Below are 16521 nucleotides of genomic sequence, written 5' to 3' on the forward strand. Positions count from 1 at the left end.
AGCTCAAAAACTGCAAAACCCTTTCGTCTAGCGAGTTTTTCGTCTTGCGAGGCATTCGTCTTGCGGGGCACCACTGTATTCAGAGAGTATTATCACATCCACATAAGGGTTCTCCCAATTATTACAATGTGAGCATTTGCAAAATTATGCTAACACTTGATCCACTGTAGAAAAAGGAGCAATTACAGTGGTGCCCCGCAAGACAAATGCCTCGCAAGACGAAAAACTCGCTAGACGAAAGGGTTTTGCGGTTTTTGAGCTGCTTCGCAAGACGAATTTCCCTATGGGCTTGCTTCGCAAGACGAAAACGTCTTGCAAGTTTGTTTCCTTTTTCTTAACACCGTTAACACAGTTGCGACTTGATTTCAAGGAGCAACTCATAGAACGCGGTGTGGTAGCCTTTTTTGAGGTTTTTGGTGATTTTTGAAGCTTTTCCAAAACTTTTCTGACACCGTCCTTCACAAGACGAAAAATTCGCTAGACAAAAAAACTCGCGGAACGAATTAATTTCGTCTTGCGAGGCACCACTATATTTAATTCACAAATAAAAAAGAATAGCTTATAAACAAGTCATCTAACATGCCTCAGAGCAAGTTTTTGAGCAAAGCAATATAGGAATTGATTCTAAAGTACCCCAAGAACAAGTGTCTGTAATAAAGAGGTATTTATGAATAAAAATAGCACACATTTCATTATATAGACACATGTTTCCCCTGGTGGTTCTACTGAGATACTCTTCCATGAGAATATAATTTGGGTTAATTTGCGAAGCAGCTCAAAAACTGCAAAACCCTTTCATCTAGCGAGTTTTTCGTCTTGCGAGGCATTTGTCTTGCGGGGCACCACTGTAATTGCTCCTTTTTCTACAGTGGATCAAGTGTTAGCATAATTTTGCAAATGCTCACATTGTAATAATTGGGAGAACCCAATTATAATTTGTAAATTTATATTTACAGTCCACCAACCACAAAGCTACACTTCTACACCCAACTTAAGATGCTGATGAGTCATTTTATGTTGTACTTTTTTTAGGTAAATCACGTCTCTATCACAATACCATTTTGCCAATAAATTTCAAATGCAGTGAACAAGAAGAACATTTTGGAGGTGGCAGTTAATACTACCCCAGTTCATGCTTTTATGTAAGAGACATCCCTAATCAAGTTTGCAATTAGATTTCACTCAATTTGTCTGATCAGGAAATAGTTCCACAATCCCACTAACCTACTTAGGAGTATGCACTTCCTTGTTTTCTCCTGCTGAAGAACAGAATGTCAGGTCTTAGGTTTTTCCAAAATGCACTAGCATTCTCCCCCCCCCCTCGCCCCACTTAATACAGAAGTGCAAACTAGAGACTGAATGATACCCTTATCATTGCAAGTTACATGCAAATGTTTTACCACAGTAACAAACCATACTAAGTTTGGCTATTTACAATTTAATTTAATCAGTGTCATTTACATAATTCCCTCACTTATCCATTTTGTCTTTGCACAAGCCTGTGGTGTAGGTTAGGCTGGGTAAAAAAAAAAAACCCTCCCAAAGCCTCATACTTTTGTTTTCCCATACTACAGAAATCAATGTGCTATAATCAATCTTGTAATCGCTAACAAACCATGACATTTTCCCATGCTACCTATTCAGATAGGGTACATATAACATGTATACTGGCTAATTTTGTTTCACTATTGAAATACGGCAAATTTCAGGGGTTTGTATGAAAGACTTTAAATGGGAACTCCACTAGGAGCTACGAAAGTGCGGTTTTATTTAAAAAAAAACACATACATAATCCAAAAATAGCACAGTGCAGTATAGGTTGCTCCTCACCAGTCTCTCAGCCCGCACTCTTGATTAAGGTGTCTGGCAGATGAGCTTTCAAACATCAATATTCTCTCTCAAAATACAGCTACGTATTAGGACAGTTAGAGCAGGGATTCAATGGAATGAATTATTAGCAAATTTAAGAGGAATTGCGCGCCTGGCAGAGATGCGCTTGCTTCCTTAGGGAAACGAAATCTAAGCAGTCGTGTTTCCTTCCTGTCCACCACAAAGCGACTGCGAAGCGGAGGGAGCGCGCCTAAGGAACGTGCGGGCAGACGGAGCGACGCGGCGGGTCTCGAGGGGGAAAGGGATCTCTGGGCGAGGGAGCGAGGCGGAGCAGCGAAGGGGATCCCCGGGCGGGCGCAGCTGAGCCTCGGAGTCCCTGCGGAGAGCCATGGGGACCCACGGGGGGGGGGGGTCCCGAGGGGATCCCCAGGGAGGGCTTTCCACGGGAGCCGAGGCGAGGGAGAGGCCGGGCCCCGACGGCGCCCGAGGGAGGCCAAGGCAGCGCCGAGCGAAGCCCTTCCGTTCTCCGCGAGGACACGGGACCAACGCGCGAGGGAAGCTCCGGGGGCGCCGCCGGGGGGGGGACAGCACGAAGCCCCGGGGAACTCGGGGCGGGCGGCTCCCGCGAGGCCTCCCTCGGAGGCGCGGGGAGGAGATGCCGGTGCCCTCGCGACCCCCCTGCGCCGCCGGCCTCCCGAGGAGGAGGAGGAGGAGGAGGAGCGGCCCGGCCAACCCCCGCCCTCCCCTCGCGAAGCCCGCGCGCGCCCCGGCCTCCCTCCCTCCCTCCCTCCCTCTCGGGCTGCGCCACAGCCCCGGCCAGGCCCGCGCCCCGCCGCCTCCGGGCCTCTCCTCCCGGCCGGGCCCGCGCCTCCCGCTCCCGGCCGGACTCCCGCCTCGGCCCCGCAGGCGACTCACCGGGCCCATGGCGCGCGCCTCCCTCGCAGACTCCGTCAGGCAGGCAGGGCCCGGCGGCCTCGTCTCCACACAGGCCAAGGCAGCCCGCCTCTTCCGCTTCCGGGTCGGGCGCCGCCGAGGAGGCGCGTCACCGGAGCGTCATCTTGCGTCATGGCCCCGCCGAGGCCCGGAGGGAGGCCGGGAGGGGCCAAGGCAGGGCGGCCGCGTCGCGGGCAGCGGAGACCCCAGGCCTGGCCGGGCGCCCCTCCGGCAGTGGGAGTCCTCAGGGCCAAGACGAAGGTGCAGCTGCGGCGCTTTAGGCTGACCTGCTGCTGCCCTTCATCCCAGAACCTCGGCCTGACAACGCGGGCGGCGCCATCGTCCTCCTCTTCCGCAGGGCAAAGGGCTCCCGGCCTCTTGCAGCAAGTCCAGAGTTGCCCCATTGCAACTACAAGAGAGATGGGCAAGAAGGAGAACACAAAGCACACAAGACAATTTCCATGTACAGTGGTACCTCAGGTTACAGACGCTTCAGGTTATAAACTCCGCTAACCCAGAAATAGTGCTTCAGGTTAAGAACTTCGCTTCAGGATGAGAACAGAAATTGTGCTCCGGCGGCAGCAGGAGGCCCCATTAGCTAAAGTGGTGCTTCAGGTTAAGAACAGTTTCAGGTTAAGTACAGACCTCTGGAATGAATTAAGTACTTAGCGTAACCTGAGGTACCTCTGTAATCCTAATGAGACCTAAAAATAAAGGCACACAGAACAACCACCACCCAAGGAAACACGGAGCAAGGCCACAGCCCAGCAGACTCGTCTGTCCGCCTGCCCACCATTCCAGGCCTCGCCCTCCCCACTCTGGGCAGCTTCCAACAGGATATTAAAAACACAATAAAACATCAAACATTAAAAACTTCCCTAAGCAGAGCTGCCTTCAGATGTCTTCTAAAAGTCAGATAGTTGTTGTGGGAGGCCGTTCCACCGGGTGCATTTTTTTATGCTTTACTGGTTTCCAAATATAAAAAAACATTACAAAGCAAAAAAGACCAAACAATATATAGTAATCAACACAAGGCATTCCAAAAGCAAACTAAAGACGATTTACACTTCTTGCATACCAAAATTGAGTTCATCCTTCGCATGATCTAATATGACTTCCGATCCCCCCACTGTGGTTCCAAGGTTTCCTTTCGCTGCACACTAGGCTTTATTTCCAGCTCTGCTTCCCGCCAGCCACTGGAGGACATTGCCAGCTACTCTTGGCACAACAAAAGAGAAGAGGCAGGAACAGAAGCCAACTTGTACCTGGATAGGTTCCCTCACCTAGAAGATGTTCCAGTGTCATTACCTGGACCAGTGGAAGCTGAGGGGATTGAGGCAGGAAGCGAGAACAGTATTGCAACAATAGGGGAAAGCAGATACAGTGGTGCCCCGCAAGACGAAATTAATTCGTTCCGCAATTTTTGTCGTCTAGCGAATTTTTCGTCTTGCGAAGCACGAAATCCCATAGGAATGCATTGAAAATCAATTAATGCGTTCCTATGGTCAAAAAAAGTCCAAACAAAGCCAAATTTGGTACAACAACAGTTTATTAACTGCTCTTTAAAGTCACACATACTGTAAAGAGCAGTTCAAAAATTGAAGGGAAAATAAATTAACTTTATAAACATGACAGAAAAACATTTAAAAATCAGCAAAGTATACAGTACATTTTCTAAGACTCTGGGCGACCACTTGAAGAAGGCTCCTCTTCCACTCTTTGCTTCTTGGTCAAGAACCTGTCCATAGTCTGCTGCTTTATCCGCCTTTTCAGCAGCTCCCTGAAAGACGACATGACCCTCGTATCATAAAACTTCCCAGCGTCATGTGCCACGTGCTTCTCAGGGTGGTGTAGATCTGCAAAAGTCTGCACCTTCTTCCACTTCTGGCAAATGTCCCTCAGTCTTTCGGAGGACAGCCGTTCCTCAGTTGCTTCCTCCTCTTCCAGTGAGGCCTGCTCCTGCGCAGCCTCTGCCTGCAGTTCGACCAGCTCCACGGTGGTCAGCTCGTCGTCGTGCCCCTCCACCAGCTCGCAGACGTCCTCCTCCGTGACCTCCAGGCCCATGGTCCTCCCCAAGGCAACAATGTCCTGCACCACTGTTGACTCTGGTGCATCAGAGTCACTTGGTGCCACACAGTCCGGCCACAGGCTGCGCCAAGCGCAATTCAAATTTCTCTGGCTGATCCCTTTCCAGGCCGTGTTGACCATCTTCAAGCAGGTGACGATGTCGAAGTGGTCCTTCCAGAATTCCCGCAGGGTGATGGTGGTGCAGTCAGTCACCTCGAAGCATCGCCTGAAAAGCTCCTTGGTGTAGAGTTTTTTGAAATTGGCGATGACCTGCTGATCCATCGGCTGGAGCAGTGGCGTGGTGTTAGGCGGCAGGAACATGATGTTGATGAAGCTGAACTCCTCCAACAAGTCCACCTCAAGGCCTTTAGGATGGGCAGGAGCATTGTCCATCAGAAGCAAAGCCTTCAGCGGCAGGTCGTTGTCCAGCAGGTACTGCTTGACAGCAGGGCCAAAAGCAAGATTAACCCAGTCCACAAACAGCACACGTGTGACCCAAGCCTTGCTGTTGGATCGCCACATGACACTCAGCCGCTCCTTGTTGATCTTGTGTCTCTTGAAGGCCCGTGGGTTCTCCGAGTGGTACACCAGCAGGGGCTTGATCTTCAGGTCGCCGCTTGCGTTGGCACAGAAGAGCAGAGTCAGACGGTCCTTCATGGGCTTGTGGCCAGGCAGCCTGGACTCCTCCTGAGTGATGAAAGTCCTTTTGGGCATCCTCTTCCAAAACAGCCCGGTCTCGTCACAGTTGAAGACCTGCTGCGGAACGTAGCCCTCCGTCTTCACAAGCTCCAGGAACTCCGCTGCAAACTCTTCAGCCGCAGGAACATCAGAACTGGCAGCCTCTCCATGCCTGACCACGCTGTGGATGCCAGATCTTGTCTTGAACCGGTCAAACCAACCTCTGCTAGCCTTGAAGACTTCTGGCTCGGCTGAGGTTCCTGGCTGTTCCCGGATGAGGTCAGCGTGCAAGGCCTTGGCCTTCTCACAAATGACGGCCTCAGACACTGTGTCCCCTGCACGCTGCTTCTCTTCTATCCAGATGAGCAGCAACTTCTCGACCTCCTCCAGGACAGCTGGGCGGTTCTTCACGATCCTGGTGACTCCCTTGGCTCCCTCATCTTCAGGATGGTCCCGATGGTCGATGGGTTCCTGCCGTACTCCCTGGCGATGTCCGTCACACGCATTCCGCCGTCGTGCTTCCGGATGATCTCCTTCATCTCCAGCGTCACCTTCTCCTTCTTCCTCTCGCCGGCCACCGCAGCAGCAGTCTTCTTGGGTCCCATGGCAGCACAGCTCCTACCTTGGTAAACTCAGAAACAGAAAAAAAAATCAGTGATGTGCTTCACACCCAAAAAATACAAAAGCACCCAGCCACCCACCACGCAGAAATTAAAACCCAGAACCAAGGCCTTGAATCCCAAGCACCCCAACCCCAAATCCAAAATCCCAAAACCCCCCAAAAAGTTTTAAAAGTTTAGCTTACCAAATGGATGAAAGAGAAGTTCTGGAAAAGCTTCAACAATCAACCACCGAAGTCCTCAGAAACCTCAAATGGCTGCAAAAAAAGTTTAGGAAAAGCTTCAAAAATCACCAATGTCTTCAAAAACCTCCACTGCTCCCACAGACACGCATCAACCCACCCACAACACAGAAATTGCAAACCCCTCCCCAACTGCTCCCCCAGCCCCTCCCCTACTGCTGCAAATCCCTCCCCAACTGCTTCCCCACCCAGACAAAAAAAAAAAAAATTCAAAAAATAACAACATGGCCAGCACTCAGAAATTCAAACTCAGAAAAATTTTCAAAAATAAACAGCCATGCCTAGTGGTCACAGAAAATCATAAAAATTCCAAAAAAGACCCCACAAGCCCCCAGATTTCTGCAGAAACCTCCCCCACTGTTCCCCTAGCCAGCCAGCACTCAGAAATTCAAACTCAGAAAAAAAAATTGAAAATAAACAACCATGCCTAGTGGTCACAGAAAATCACAAAAATTCCAAAAAAAACCCCCACAAGCCCCCAGATTTCTGCAGAAACCTCCCCCACTGTTCCCCTAGCCAGCCAGCACTCAGAAATTCAAACTCAGAAAAAAAAATTTGAAAATAAACAGCCATGCCTAGTGGTCACAGAAAATCATAAAAATTCCCCAAAACCCCCACAAGCCCCCAGATTTCTTCAGAAACCTTCCCCACTGTTCCCCTAGCCAGCCAGCACTCAGAAATTCAAACTCAGAAAAAAAATTTGAAAATAAGCAACCTGGCCCAATGGTCACAGAAAATCACAAAAATTCCAAAAAAAACCCCACAAGCCCCCAGATTTCTTCAGAAACTTCCCCCACTGTTCCCCTAGCCAGCCAGCACTCAGAAATTCAAACTCAGAAAAATTTTCAAAAAAAAACAACCTGGCCCAGTGGTCACAGAAAATCATAAAAATTCCCCAAAAAGGCCCACAAGCCCCCAGATTATCGCAAACCCCTTCCCAACACCAAGTCCTTGAATCCCAAACACCCCAACCCAAAATCCAAAACCCCCCAAAAAAGTTATAAAAGTTTAACTTACCAAATGGATGAAAGAGAAGTTCTGGAAAAGTTCTGGAGAAGTTTTGGAAAAGCTTCAAAAGTGAGCAAAGTCTGAGAAAAGGCTACCAAACCACGTGCTAACAGTTGCTCCTCGAAGCCAAGTCGCAACTGCAGCTGCTCAAGCTAAGCACCCTCGGTTTTAATGGTTTTTACACAAAAGAAACAAAGTCGCGAGATGTTTTCGTTTTGCGAAGCAAGTCCATAGGGGAATTCGTCTTGCGAGGCAAATCGCGGACGAAAAAACCTTTCGTCTAGCGAGTTTTTTTGTCTTGCGAGGAATTCGTCTTGCGGGGCACTACTGTATAAAGCACCAGGAATAACTACAGCCCTATTGTTATGCTTGCTAATAGTATTTTAACTCATTTTGCAGTTGGGAGCTCTGACCAGGGAGACTTCCACCATGAAGCCCAACTGGTCAGGTGGTACCCTGTGCGGAAAATTTCTTGTCACTCCCCTTTGATGGCCAAGTAAACAGCTATTTTTGTGGAAGAGGGTCAAGATATTAACTGATATGCATGAAATTTCATATGTAGCTATATAATCGCTAGTGTAGTAAGATAAGACCTTTAGAACAGGCATTTTGAAAAAATAAATTATGAACCGCCGGGTGGTGCTGTGGGTTAAACCACAGAGCCTAGAGAGAGAGAGGTTTCAGAATGAGACAGGTTTAACAGTGGTTAAGAAAGTGAAATACCATGACAGCTAAAAATGGGAATTTATTTAAAGACAATTATGAAAAATGCTGGACTGAAGTGAAAAAAGATCTAGAAATCTGGTCAAATTTGAAGCTTTCACTGCTAGGCCGTATTGCTGCGATAAAAATGAATGTATTGCCTAGAATGTTATTTCTGTTTCAAACATTGCAAATTTTGGATAAAATGGATTGCTTCAAGAAGTGGCAGAGAGATATTTCTAGATTTGTCTGGCAGGGCAAGAAGCCTAGAATAAAATTAAAAATACCAACGGATGCAAAGGAAAGAGGTGGATTTGCCCTGCCAGACCTTAAACTTAATTATGAATCAGCAGCTTTTTGCTGGCTGAAAGAATGGCTTCTTCTTGAAAACACAGACATTTTGGATTTAGAAGGCTTTAATAATGTATTTGGATGACATGCATATTTATGGTATGATAAGGTCAAAGCACATAAAGCATTTAAAAATCATATTGTCAGGAAAGCATTTTTTAATGTCTGGATAAGATACAAGGACCTACTTGAAAATAAAACCCCAAGGTGGTTGTCACCGATGGAAGCGAAGGCGCAGAAAAAGCTCAATATGGAGGCAAAATGGCCGAAATATTGGGAAATTTTGGAACAAGAGGGAGACAGATTGAAATTGCAGAGTTTTGAAAAACTAAAAAATAAAGTGCGAGATTGGCTTCATTATTATCAGATAATGGAGGCATATAATTTGGACAAGAAAATTGGCTTCCAGGTGGAAAAATCAAAATTGGAAACAGAACTGTTAGAACCCAAAACCAAGATTCTGTCAAAGATGTATAACTTGCTGTTGAAATGGAATACTCAGGATGAAACGGTGAAATCTGCTATGATTAAATGGGCACAAGATGTTGGACATAACATAATGATGGCTGACTGGGAACAGTTATGGACCACAGGTATGAAGTTTACGGCATGTAATGCCTTAAGAGAGAATATTATGAAAATGATATACAGGTGGTACATGACTCCAGTCAAGCTTGCAAAAATCTATCATTTGCCCGATAATAAATGTTGGAAATGTAAGGAAACTGAAGGTACATTCTTTCACCTTTGGTGGAAGTGCCCAAGGATTAAGGCTTTCTCGGAGATGATATATAATGAAATGAAAAAGGTATTTAAATATACTTTCCTGAAGAAACCAGAGGCCTTTCTCCTGGGCATGGTCGGCCAATTGGTGCCAAAGAAGGACAGAACTTTCTTTATGTATGCCACAACAGCAGCAAGAATACTCATCGCAAAGTATTGGAAGACACAAGATTTACCCAAGGGTTTTCTTGTGTCTGTGTGTTTCTTTGTGGCTGATTAGCTGTTTTCCCTGTGTAAAGGTCAGAGGGGGCAGGGTTTCTGTTGAGACAGGGGATTAGCTATGGGAGGAGCTTATCAGAGTTTGCAGGGCATCAGTTGAAGAAGGAGCAAAAAGGGTTTTCTTGTGTCTGTGTGTTTCTTTGTGGCTGATTAGCTGTTTTCCCTGTGTAAAGGTCAGAGGGGGCAGGGTTTCTGTTGAGGCAGGGGATTAGCTGTGGGAGGAGCTTATCAGAGTTTGCAGGGCATCAGTTGAAGAAGGAGCAAAAAGGGTTTTCTTGTGTCTGTGTGTTTCTTTGTGGCTGATTAGCTGTTTTCCCTGTGTAAAGGTCAGAGGGGGCAAGACATGGAAAGACAAGACATGGAAAGATTGATTTGTTTTTAGGTGTTTTTATTTTTCTGTATTTTGTATTTTTTCTTTTCTTTTTTTCTTTTTCTTATTTTTGTAACCTTTTTTGTAACCTTAATAAATATCATTAAAAAAAAACAACCACAAAGCCTAGGACTTGCCGATCAAAAGGTCAGTGGTTCAAATCCCCATGACGGGGTGAGCTCCCGTTGTTCAGTCCCAGCTCCTGCCAACCTAGCAGTTTGAAAGCACAAATTGCAAGTAAATAAATAGGTACAGCTCCAGCAGGAAGGTAAAGGGCATTTCCGTGTGCTGCTCTGGTTCGCCAGAAGCGGCTTAGTCATGCTGGCCACATGACCCAGAAGCTGTCTGCGGACAAACGCTGGCCAATAAAGCGAGATGAGCACCACAACCCCAGAGTCAGTCACGACTGGACGTAATGGTCAGGGGTCCCTTTACCTTACCTTTTAGTAGGGCAGTAATTGTTCCTTGATCATTTGTCACCCCCCTCCATGATGCCCCCCCTTTCCTACGCCCCTGGATCCTTCCATTTCTCCATGCTCTGAGCTGAGCCCCTACTTCCCATATCTTATTTGCATCTCTATTTCTCTGCTTTCATTAACATAGAAAGCACAAGTCTGATTGATACAGTCTAATTGATGCTCTAAAACCATTTCCCCCAAAGAATCTCATAGAATTATAGAATCATAGAGTTGGAAGAGACCACAAGGGCCATCGAGTCCAACCCCCTGCCAAGCAGGAAACTGTCTGGAGTCCAATTCTGTCTAGAGTCCAATTATGGCCTTGTAAGTGCTGTTAGCTAAGCCCTCCATTCCCTTAGAAATCCAGGATCAGGCTACTCCTAGGTTAGGGAGCATTATTGCAGGAAACCAATCCCCTTCTGCCACTGCACACCCGCCCCCCCAATTGTGCTGAGGTGGGGGTTAATTGATGGAACCCTGCTGGAAAATCATAAGCCAGTGTACAGGTTCCATCTTATCATGGAAGAAGGAATTTACCTGCCCATGTTCCTCTTACCCAGTAGATTCCTGCTGACAAGTCATAAAGTACCTGAGGTTGGTACTCAGACATCTGCAGGGCAGCTACAGTTTGGGTAACACCAGGAAACCTTGAAATTGTCAAAAGGGACAAATTCACCTTCTGTCCTTTTACACCATTTCCCAACAGAATGTTGCTATGATTCCCATAGACCCAGGGGTCACTAAGATTTGTGAGGCTTGACACATTAGCTGATGGTACAATAAATGGGCAATTTGGGTACTGGCCAACATTCTGCTTTTTCCAGGGCCTAGTGCACTTATTCTTAGGAATTTCTCCTTCCCACTGGAAACATACTTCTGCAGCACCCAGAAATCTCTTGTTTGGGGGTAACTTTCCAAACGTTTGCACCACGCGATGGGAAATGTGAGTAACATTTACCTGCAGTATCACTGGAAACAGTTGGGTGGTGTTTTGTTCTGAAATACTCAGGGGTTGTTCACCAGAAGGAAATCCTTGCTGGGAGTAGGACATGGGGAACAATTAGTGAGGTTAACCTGTTTCATTATCATGTTGGTGTATGCTAGGAAAGTATTGCTTTCCCATCCTGCCCAAATCCAAGCAGGGCCAAAGAGCAAGATCCAGACTTTCATTGTGGTGACAGTTGGAATGGTCTCAGGACAATGAGTTTGGCAAGACCTGTCCTTGGCCTTCCTGTGACAATGACCACTTCAGGAGGGTTCTGGTATCTCCACAGATCACCTCCTGCCTTTACAGTAACTGTTGTCTTGTGTTACTATAAAATGGAAATGTGAGAGGTGTCCCCTTGGTTCCCAGGTCAAGGTAAAGTGTAAAGTCCTATGCCTAATTTTTTGTTAATCCAAACCCTTTTATGTTTCCTGTTGACGTGTGTTTCCTGTAAACAAATGATGTCCTATTTCTTTTTCATTAATATGGGCTCTATTTTGTTTCTTTTTGACTTGTTGTTTTTACATTTATATTCTATGAAATAAGTTTTAATTCCATAACTTTTTATTTCTGTAGACTCTTCAAATAAACAAAAACATAGATACACCAATAAAAAACAAAATCTTTTTATTCTATATTTCTTCTTTCTGTTTCTTCCTAATCCCCTTTGGAATCTTCCTTTTCTTTCTGACATGCCTTGTAGACCACCATTTTGCCTGTACTTTCTCTCTTCCTTTTTACTCCTTTCCACCTCCACGCTTTCCCCTCACCTCATTCTCCGTCACAATTAGACCCCGCGTCACTGCTCGCCTTTGTTGGGGACCATGCAGACGAGCCCCAGCTTAACAGGTCAGCCGTCTGTCCTCTCCTTCCTCGGTCACCCCGCCCTGTTCCAAAAGCCCTGTTCTTCCTTTCAACAACAGTCTCTGATGGGAACCAAGCCCCAAGTATGTAAGATCTCCCAGTTGTAAATGCCTGTAAGCTAGCCAGTTCTTATGCCGCTCTTTAATATGCAATTTTTTTTTTATTCTTTAGAACTTTCTCTTTTGCAAAGTTCTTTTCCACAGTTGTTAAAACTGCGCTGAGGTAGACCTCCTTTTCTCCTTCCCTCTTGCCTTTGTTTTAAATTCCAAGTTATTGCTTTTCATTCCACATACCTTCATTATGTAAAATTCGTTCTTTAATCCTGAAGAGCAATGTTTGTAACTTCAATTCCACTCTTCAGAGAAGTTTAGCACTGGTTTGCTCAAGTCCTGAGGCGTCTCACAGCCGGAAATGCACTGTTCCAAATGCTGAGGTTCTCCCTTCCTCCATCACCTTTTAAGCAGTGCTGGAGCAATTGAGAAACCCCTTTTCTGTGCTGCTTGATACTCCTAAAGCTTAAGCCTTTTCAGAGGTTTATGTTGCCTTTGTTTTACCCCTCAACACAGCAAGGCAACTAAACTCCCACTGACAATTGTGTCCCTAGACATCCTCAAAGCTTGTGATTGCTTAGAGTGGAAATACCTACTAGCAGTACTAACTAACATAAATTTTGGTCCTAAATTCTTACAAAACCTCAAACAAATATACTCCCGAGCCTCAGCAAAATGCAGGACTAACAGTATGGACTCTAATACCATAGCAATCCAAAGAGGCGCAAAACAAGGATGCCCACTATCTCCCTTCCTTTTCACCCTGGCTCTGGAACCCTTAGCAATCTGAATATGAGAAGCCACAGACATCAAGGGAGTGGAAATAAAAGGCAGAACCTATAAATTAGGGCTCTTGGCAGACGACCTAATGGTCACAACATCAGACCCCATAAACACAGCAACCTCCCTAATCAGAGAACTCAACACATTTGCAGTGGTGTCGGGCCTACAGGTAAATTTTGCAAAGTCTGAGGCTATGTGCTTCAACACGCCCCCTCACACCCAAAAAGAATTCTCCAAAGATAAAACTTTGCCGCACCAAGTTCAGATATCTAGGGGTACAAAAAACCAGACACCTCAACAAGTTATACCTCCACAACTACAACCCCTTGTGGTGACAAATCAACAAAGACCTGAGGAGATGGAACAACACCAACTTCACTCTCTCAGACAAGATATCCATGATCGAAATGATCATCCTCCCAAAATTAACCTACCTATTCCAACCCCCCCCCCAAAAAAATCTGGATTATCCCAGCCCAACTTTGCAAATGGCAGAAAAAATTACATTCATTTATGTTCTCACACACAAAAAAACAAAGAATAAGCCTCAAATACCTGGACCGCCCCTCCTTGGGAGGATGGGGAATCCCCAACATAGGAGCATATTACATCGCCAACCAAGTACACCACATAATCCCGTATAGCCTAGAAGATGAGACAAAACAATAGGTACACCTAGAAAGGACACAATTGAAAATACCCACACCACAGCATACCCATTCCTCCCCCCAAAAAACTAAGGAAAATCCCCACAACACTAAACAGTTCACACAGACCATGCTTAAATCATTGAAAGAAGAAGTAGGTAAACTGTCCCCACTAATACCCACTAATACGCCTAGCAGACTTCTACAAAAATAAGAAACCCAAATCAATGCAAGAAATAGAAGACAAACTAGGGGACACCCTAGTTGAATAAGATGCCTTCACCCTGGTGTCAGAGAAGTTCCCTTTCTGACAGATGGAGCGGGATCTGGAGGCGAGAGGGGAGAGCCAGAGACTCGTAGGAATCTGACTCCTCTTCACAGTGAGAGTGAGATAAACCTATCTAGCTCAGGAATGCAGCCTAGCAATTCTGAAAGTAACAGAGAACAGGATGAAGAAGAAGAGGGGGAAGGCTAGGAGGAGGAGAGTCACCAAAAAGCCAGAAATTGAGCACCCCAAAAAGTGCATGACAGGAAAAGGAAAGGGGGGGGGGAGGCGGAGGGTACCTTGCTTCCAGCAGGGGAAAAAGAGGCTAGATCCAGCAACTGACTCCAAAAGTGACAAATGAATTAATGAAGCTCAGACTGCTGGGCTGTTAATTGCTGAATAAATCTGAAGTAATAAATCTGTCAGAGACTGCTTTGTGTGAAAGAGCCTACCAACCTGACACCCGGCATGGTCCCCCTTTATCACATACACAGCTCAACAAGACAACAAAAACCCACCAACAGCATGCAAATCAATCTGGCTAACCTGATCCAAAAGCACCCACCCCCCCCATTCACACACAAAAACAAATTTCACTACAGCCAATCAAAGACAACCAACCACACCTTAGGCCACCCCCAACCTCTCTCACCACCAAAGAAATACAACAAGCAAATAGTAAAGAGAACCCACACAAGTGAAGCTGACACAAAACCCCACACATACACTACGTAGAATAGAAGAATTGCTACCCGACCCCACCCCATTCACCATTCCCCCTCCCCCTCTTACCCCTTTTCTTCCTAACCTAAACAAAAAGAAAAACCACTTTGTACTATGGATAATTATATTTGAATTTCATTTATTACTAAGGCTTCCAGTGTTTAATCAGTTGAGAGCCAGTGTGGTGTAGTGGTTAAGAGCGGTAGTCACGTAATCTGGGAAACCGGGTTCGCATCTCTGCTCCTCCACCTGCAGCTGCTGGGTGACCTTGGGCCAGTCACACTTCTCTGAAGTCTCTCAGCCCCACTCACCGCACAGAGTGTTTGTTGTGGGGAAGGAAGGGAAAGGAGAATGTGAGCCGCTTTGAGACTCCTTAAAAGGGAGTGAAAGGTGGGATATCAAGTCCAAACTCCTCTTCTTCTTCTTTTTCAGTTTTACTTGTGTAAATGAATAAAGTATGTCAAAGTGGGGGGGGGGGAACCAAGCAAGCAACCCTATCCAGAAGGTTCATAGCTTTGAGAAGGTTGTCGCCTGCAAAATAGACACCAGGGTAAAGTTGTCCCTCTTGGCTGTGGACTGGCAGGTTGGTGGCTTGCGCCCAACCGAGGACAGCTGTGGGCAGGATTCCTGCATGGCAGGGGATTGGACCAGATGACCCTTGGGGGTCATATACCTTTAGGCACCAGGAGAAAACATTCCCCTTCAACCAGGCCTTGGGCTGATTAATCTTCTACAACCTTTTAAATGTATTTTGGGGGCGGGCGGGTATAGTTTACTTTTCCTTTTCTTTTATCTATTTGTGCTTTTTATGCCATATTTTTATCCTGTGAATTGCCCTGAGCTCTTCAGATGAAGGGTGGTATATACATTTTTTAAGGGAGGTATGTGTGTGTATATTCACGGGGACACACGCACACACACACACACACACGTGTTTCCTGTGGCGGACTTGCGGCTGGTTCACTGGAAGTGAGGGATTTAGCAACCCTAAAAGGGATCCTGAACTACTCCTTTTCTGAACTGCATTGTGTCTTCACTTGTTTGATGTGACAGAGAGTTGGACATTTTGACTAAACAACCCCCAAATTCACATATTTGGACACTCTTAAGTAAGATTCTATGATTCTAAGTACAGGATAAAATATGTTTTTTCACCTCATTGGCATTCTTCCCTTATGCTTGGCAGAAAAACCCATTGCCTCAGATAGGAGAACCAGTCATTTTCATAAATTGACAGCAGGTATTGTCTACCAGCATGGAAACGCCTTGTTGTTTTGCTATTTCTCCCATTAAAAACAAAACACAAAACAAAATTCCCCTCCCTTTGACTCTAATGAAAATCAATAAATTGCAATAGCTCTCTCTGCCCCTCAGATAGAGAGATCTAAATAATCCCATGGTCCCTGGGTCAGTCTCCTAAGCCTAAGGTGGTGGGGGGGGGAGACACCTCCCAAGCAGCCTAATGAGAACAGTGTGAGCAATGGTCACAGATTGCTTGATGGCTGACTGCTGAGGGGCGGGAAGGGGAAAGGGGGGGGCGAGCACTCCACAAGGCTCCATTCTGTTGCAGGTTGCCTTTCTTTCTTTCTTTCTTTCTTTCTTTCTTTCTTTCTTTCTTGTAGAATGTAATGGTCCACTTCAGTTTGTTTCCTACCGCTTATAACATGAAAAGGTTGTGATACACTGGGGAACCATTGTTTTTTTCATTTTCTGTTGCATGACATTTTCCAACTGTTCTTATATGTTATTTCAATGCTGATTTCAAATCTGAAATCGATTTTCGTGTACGTGCTATAGTTATCTTTCAATTTCCAACTTTTGCAGATATGTCATATTAACACTGGGGATAAGTGGACACGTTGATCTAACCACATGGTAATTGTTGTTTTGCAAACTTAATTTTTCTTTATTTTTACACTTTTGTAACCTAAATATTAGTATTT

The 16521-nt window shown here is 45.8% G+C and overlaps 2 protein-coding genes across 4 annotated transcripts in view; both read right to left on the reverse strand.

Moving 5' to 3' along the window:
• CUL1 (cullin 1) overlaps positions 1-2893 on the reverse strand; it is a 47378-nt gene extending 44485 nt beyond the window's left edge. Inside the window, exon 1 of one of the 2 annotated variants that reach the window (XM_082192800.1) lies at positions 2746-2893. The gene's annotated coding sequence lies outside the window, so the exon portion shown is untranslated. Of the gene's footprint in view, positions 1-1830; positions 2046-2745 lie in introns of those variants that run through there. The other variant, XM_082192802.1, reaches the window with a different exon arrangement.
• A 1242-nt stretch (positions 2894-4135) lies between these two features.
• LOC309515219 (tigger transposable element-derived protein 1-like) lies at positions 4136-7711 on the reverse strand. Of its 2 annotated transcripts, none has more exons than XM_082192896.1 (3): positions 7388-7711; positions 6314-6385; positions 4136-6130 (listed from the first exon to the last, which is right to left on the reverse strand). In XM_082192896.1, exon 3 carries the CDS (start codon positions 5542-5544, stop codon positions 4438-4440), a length of 1107 nt encoding a protein of 368 aa, XP_082049022.1. In that variant the 5' UTR covers positions 5545-6130; positions 6314-6385; positions 7388-7711; the 3' UTR covers positions 4136-4437. The 2 variants fall into 2 exon arrangements, with proteins under 2 accessions (XP_082049022.1, XP_082049023.1); XM_082192897.1 differs by having other exon boundaries at positions 4136-6139.
• Positions 7712-16521: the final 8810 nt, after the last annotated feature.

The sequence above is a fragment of the Podarcis vaucheri genome (genome assembly GCF_965113315.1).
Source record: "Podarcis vaucheri genome assembly, chromosome: 12".
NCBI classification, from domain to species: domain Eukaryota; kingdom Metazoa; phylum Chordata; class Lepidosauria; order Squamata; family Lacertidae; genus Podarcis; species Podarcis vaucheri.

Bases quoted from the DNA above. Each gene is read 5' to 3' on its own strand.
- LOC309515219 (XM_082192896.1), bottom strand. From the start codon at position 5,544: ATGCCCAAAAGGACTTTCATCACTCAGGAGGAGTCCAGGCTGCCTGGC.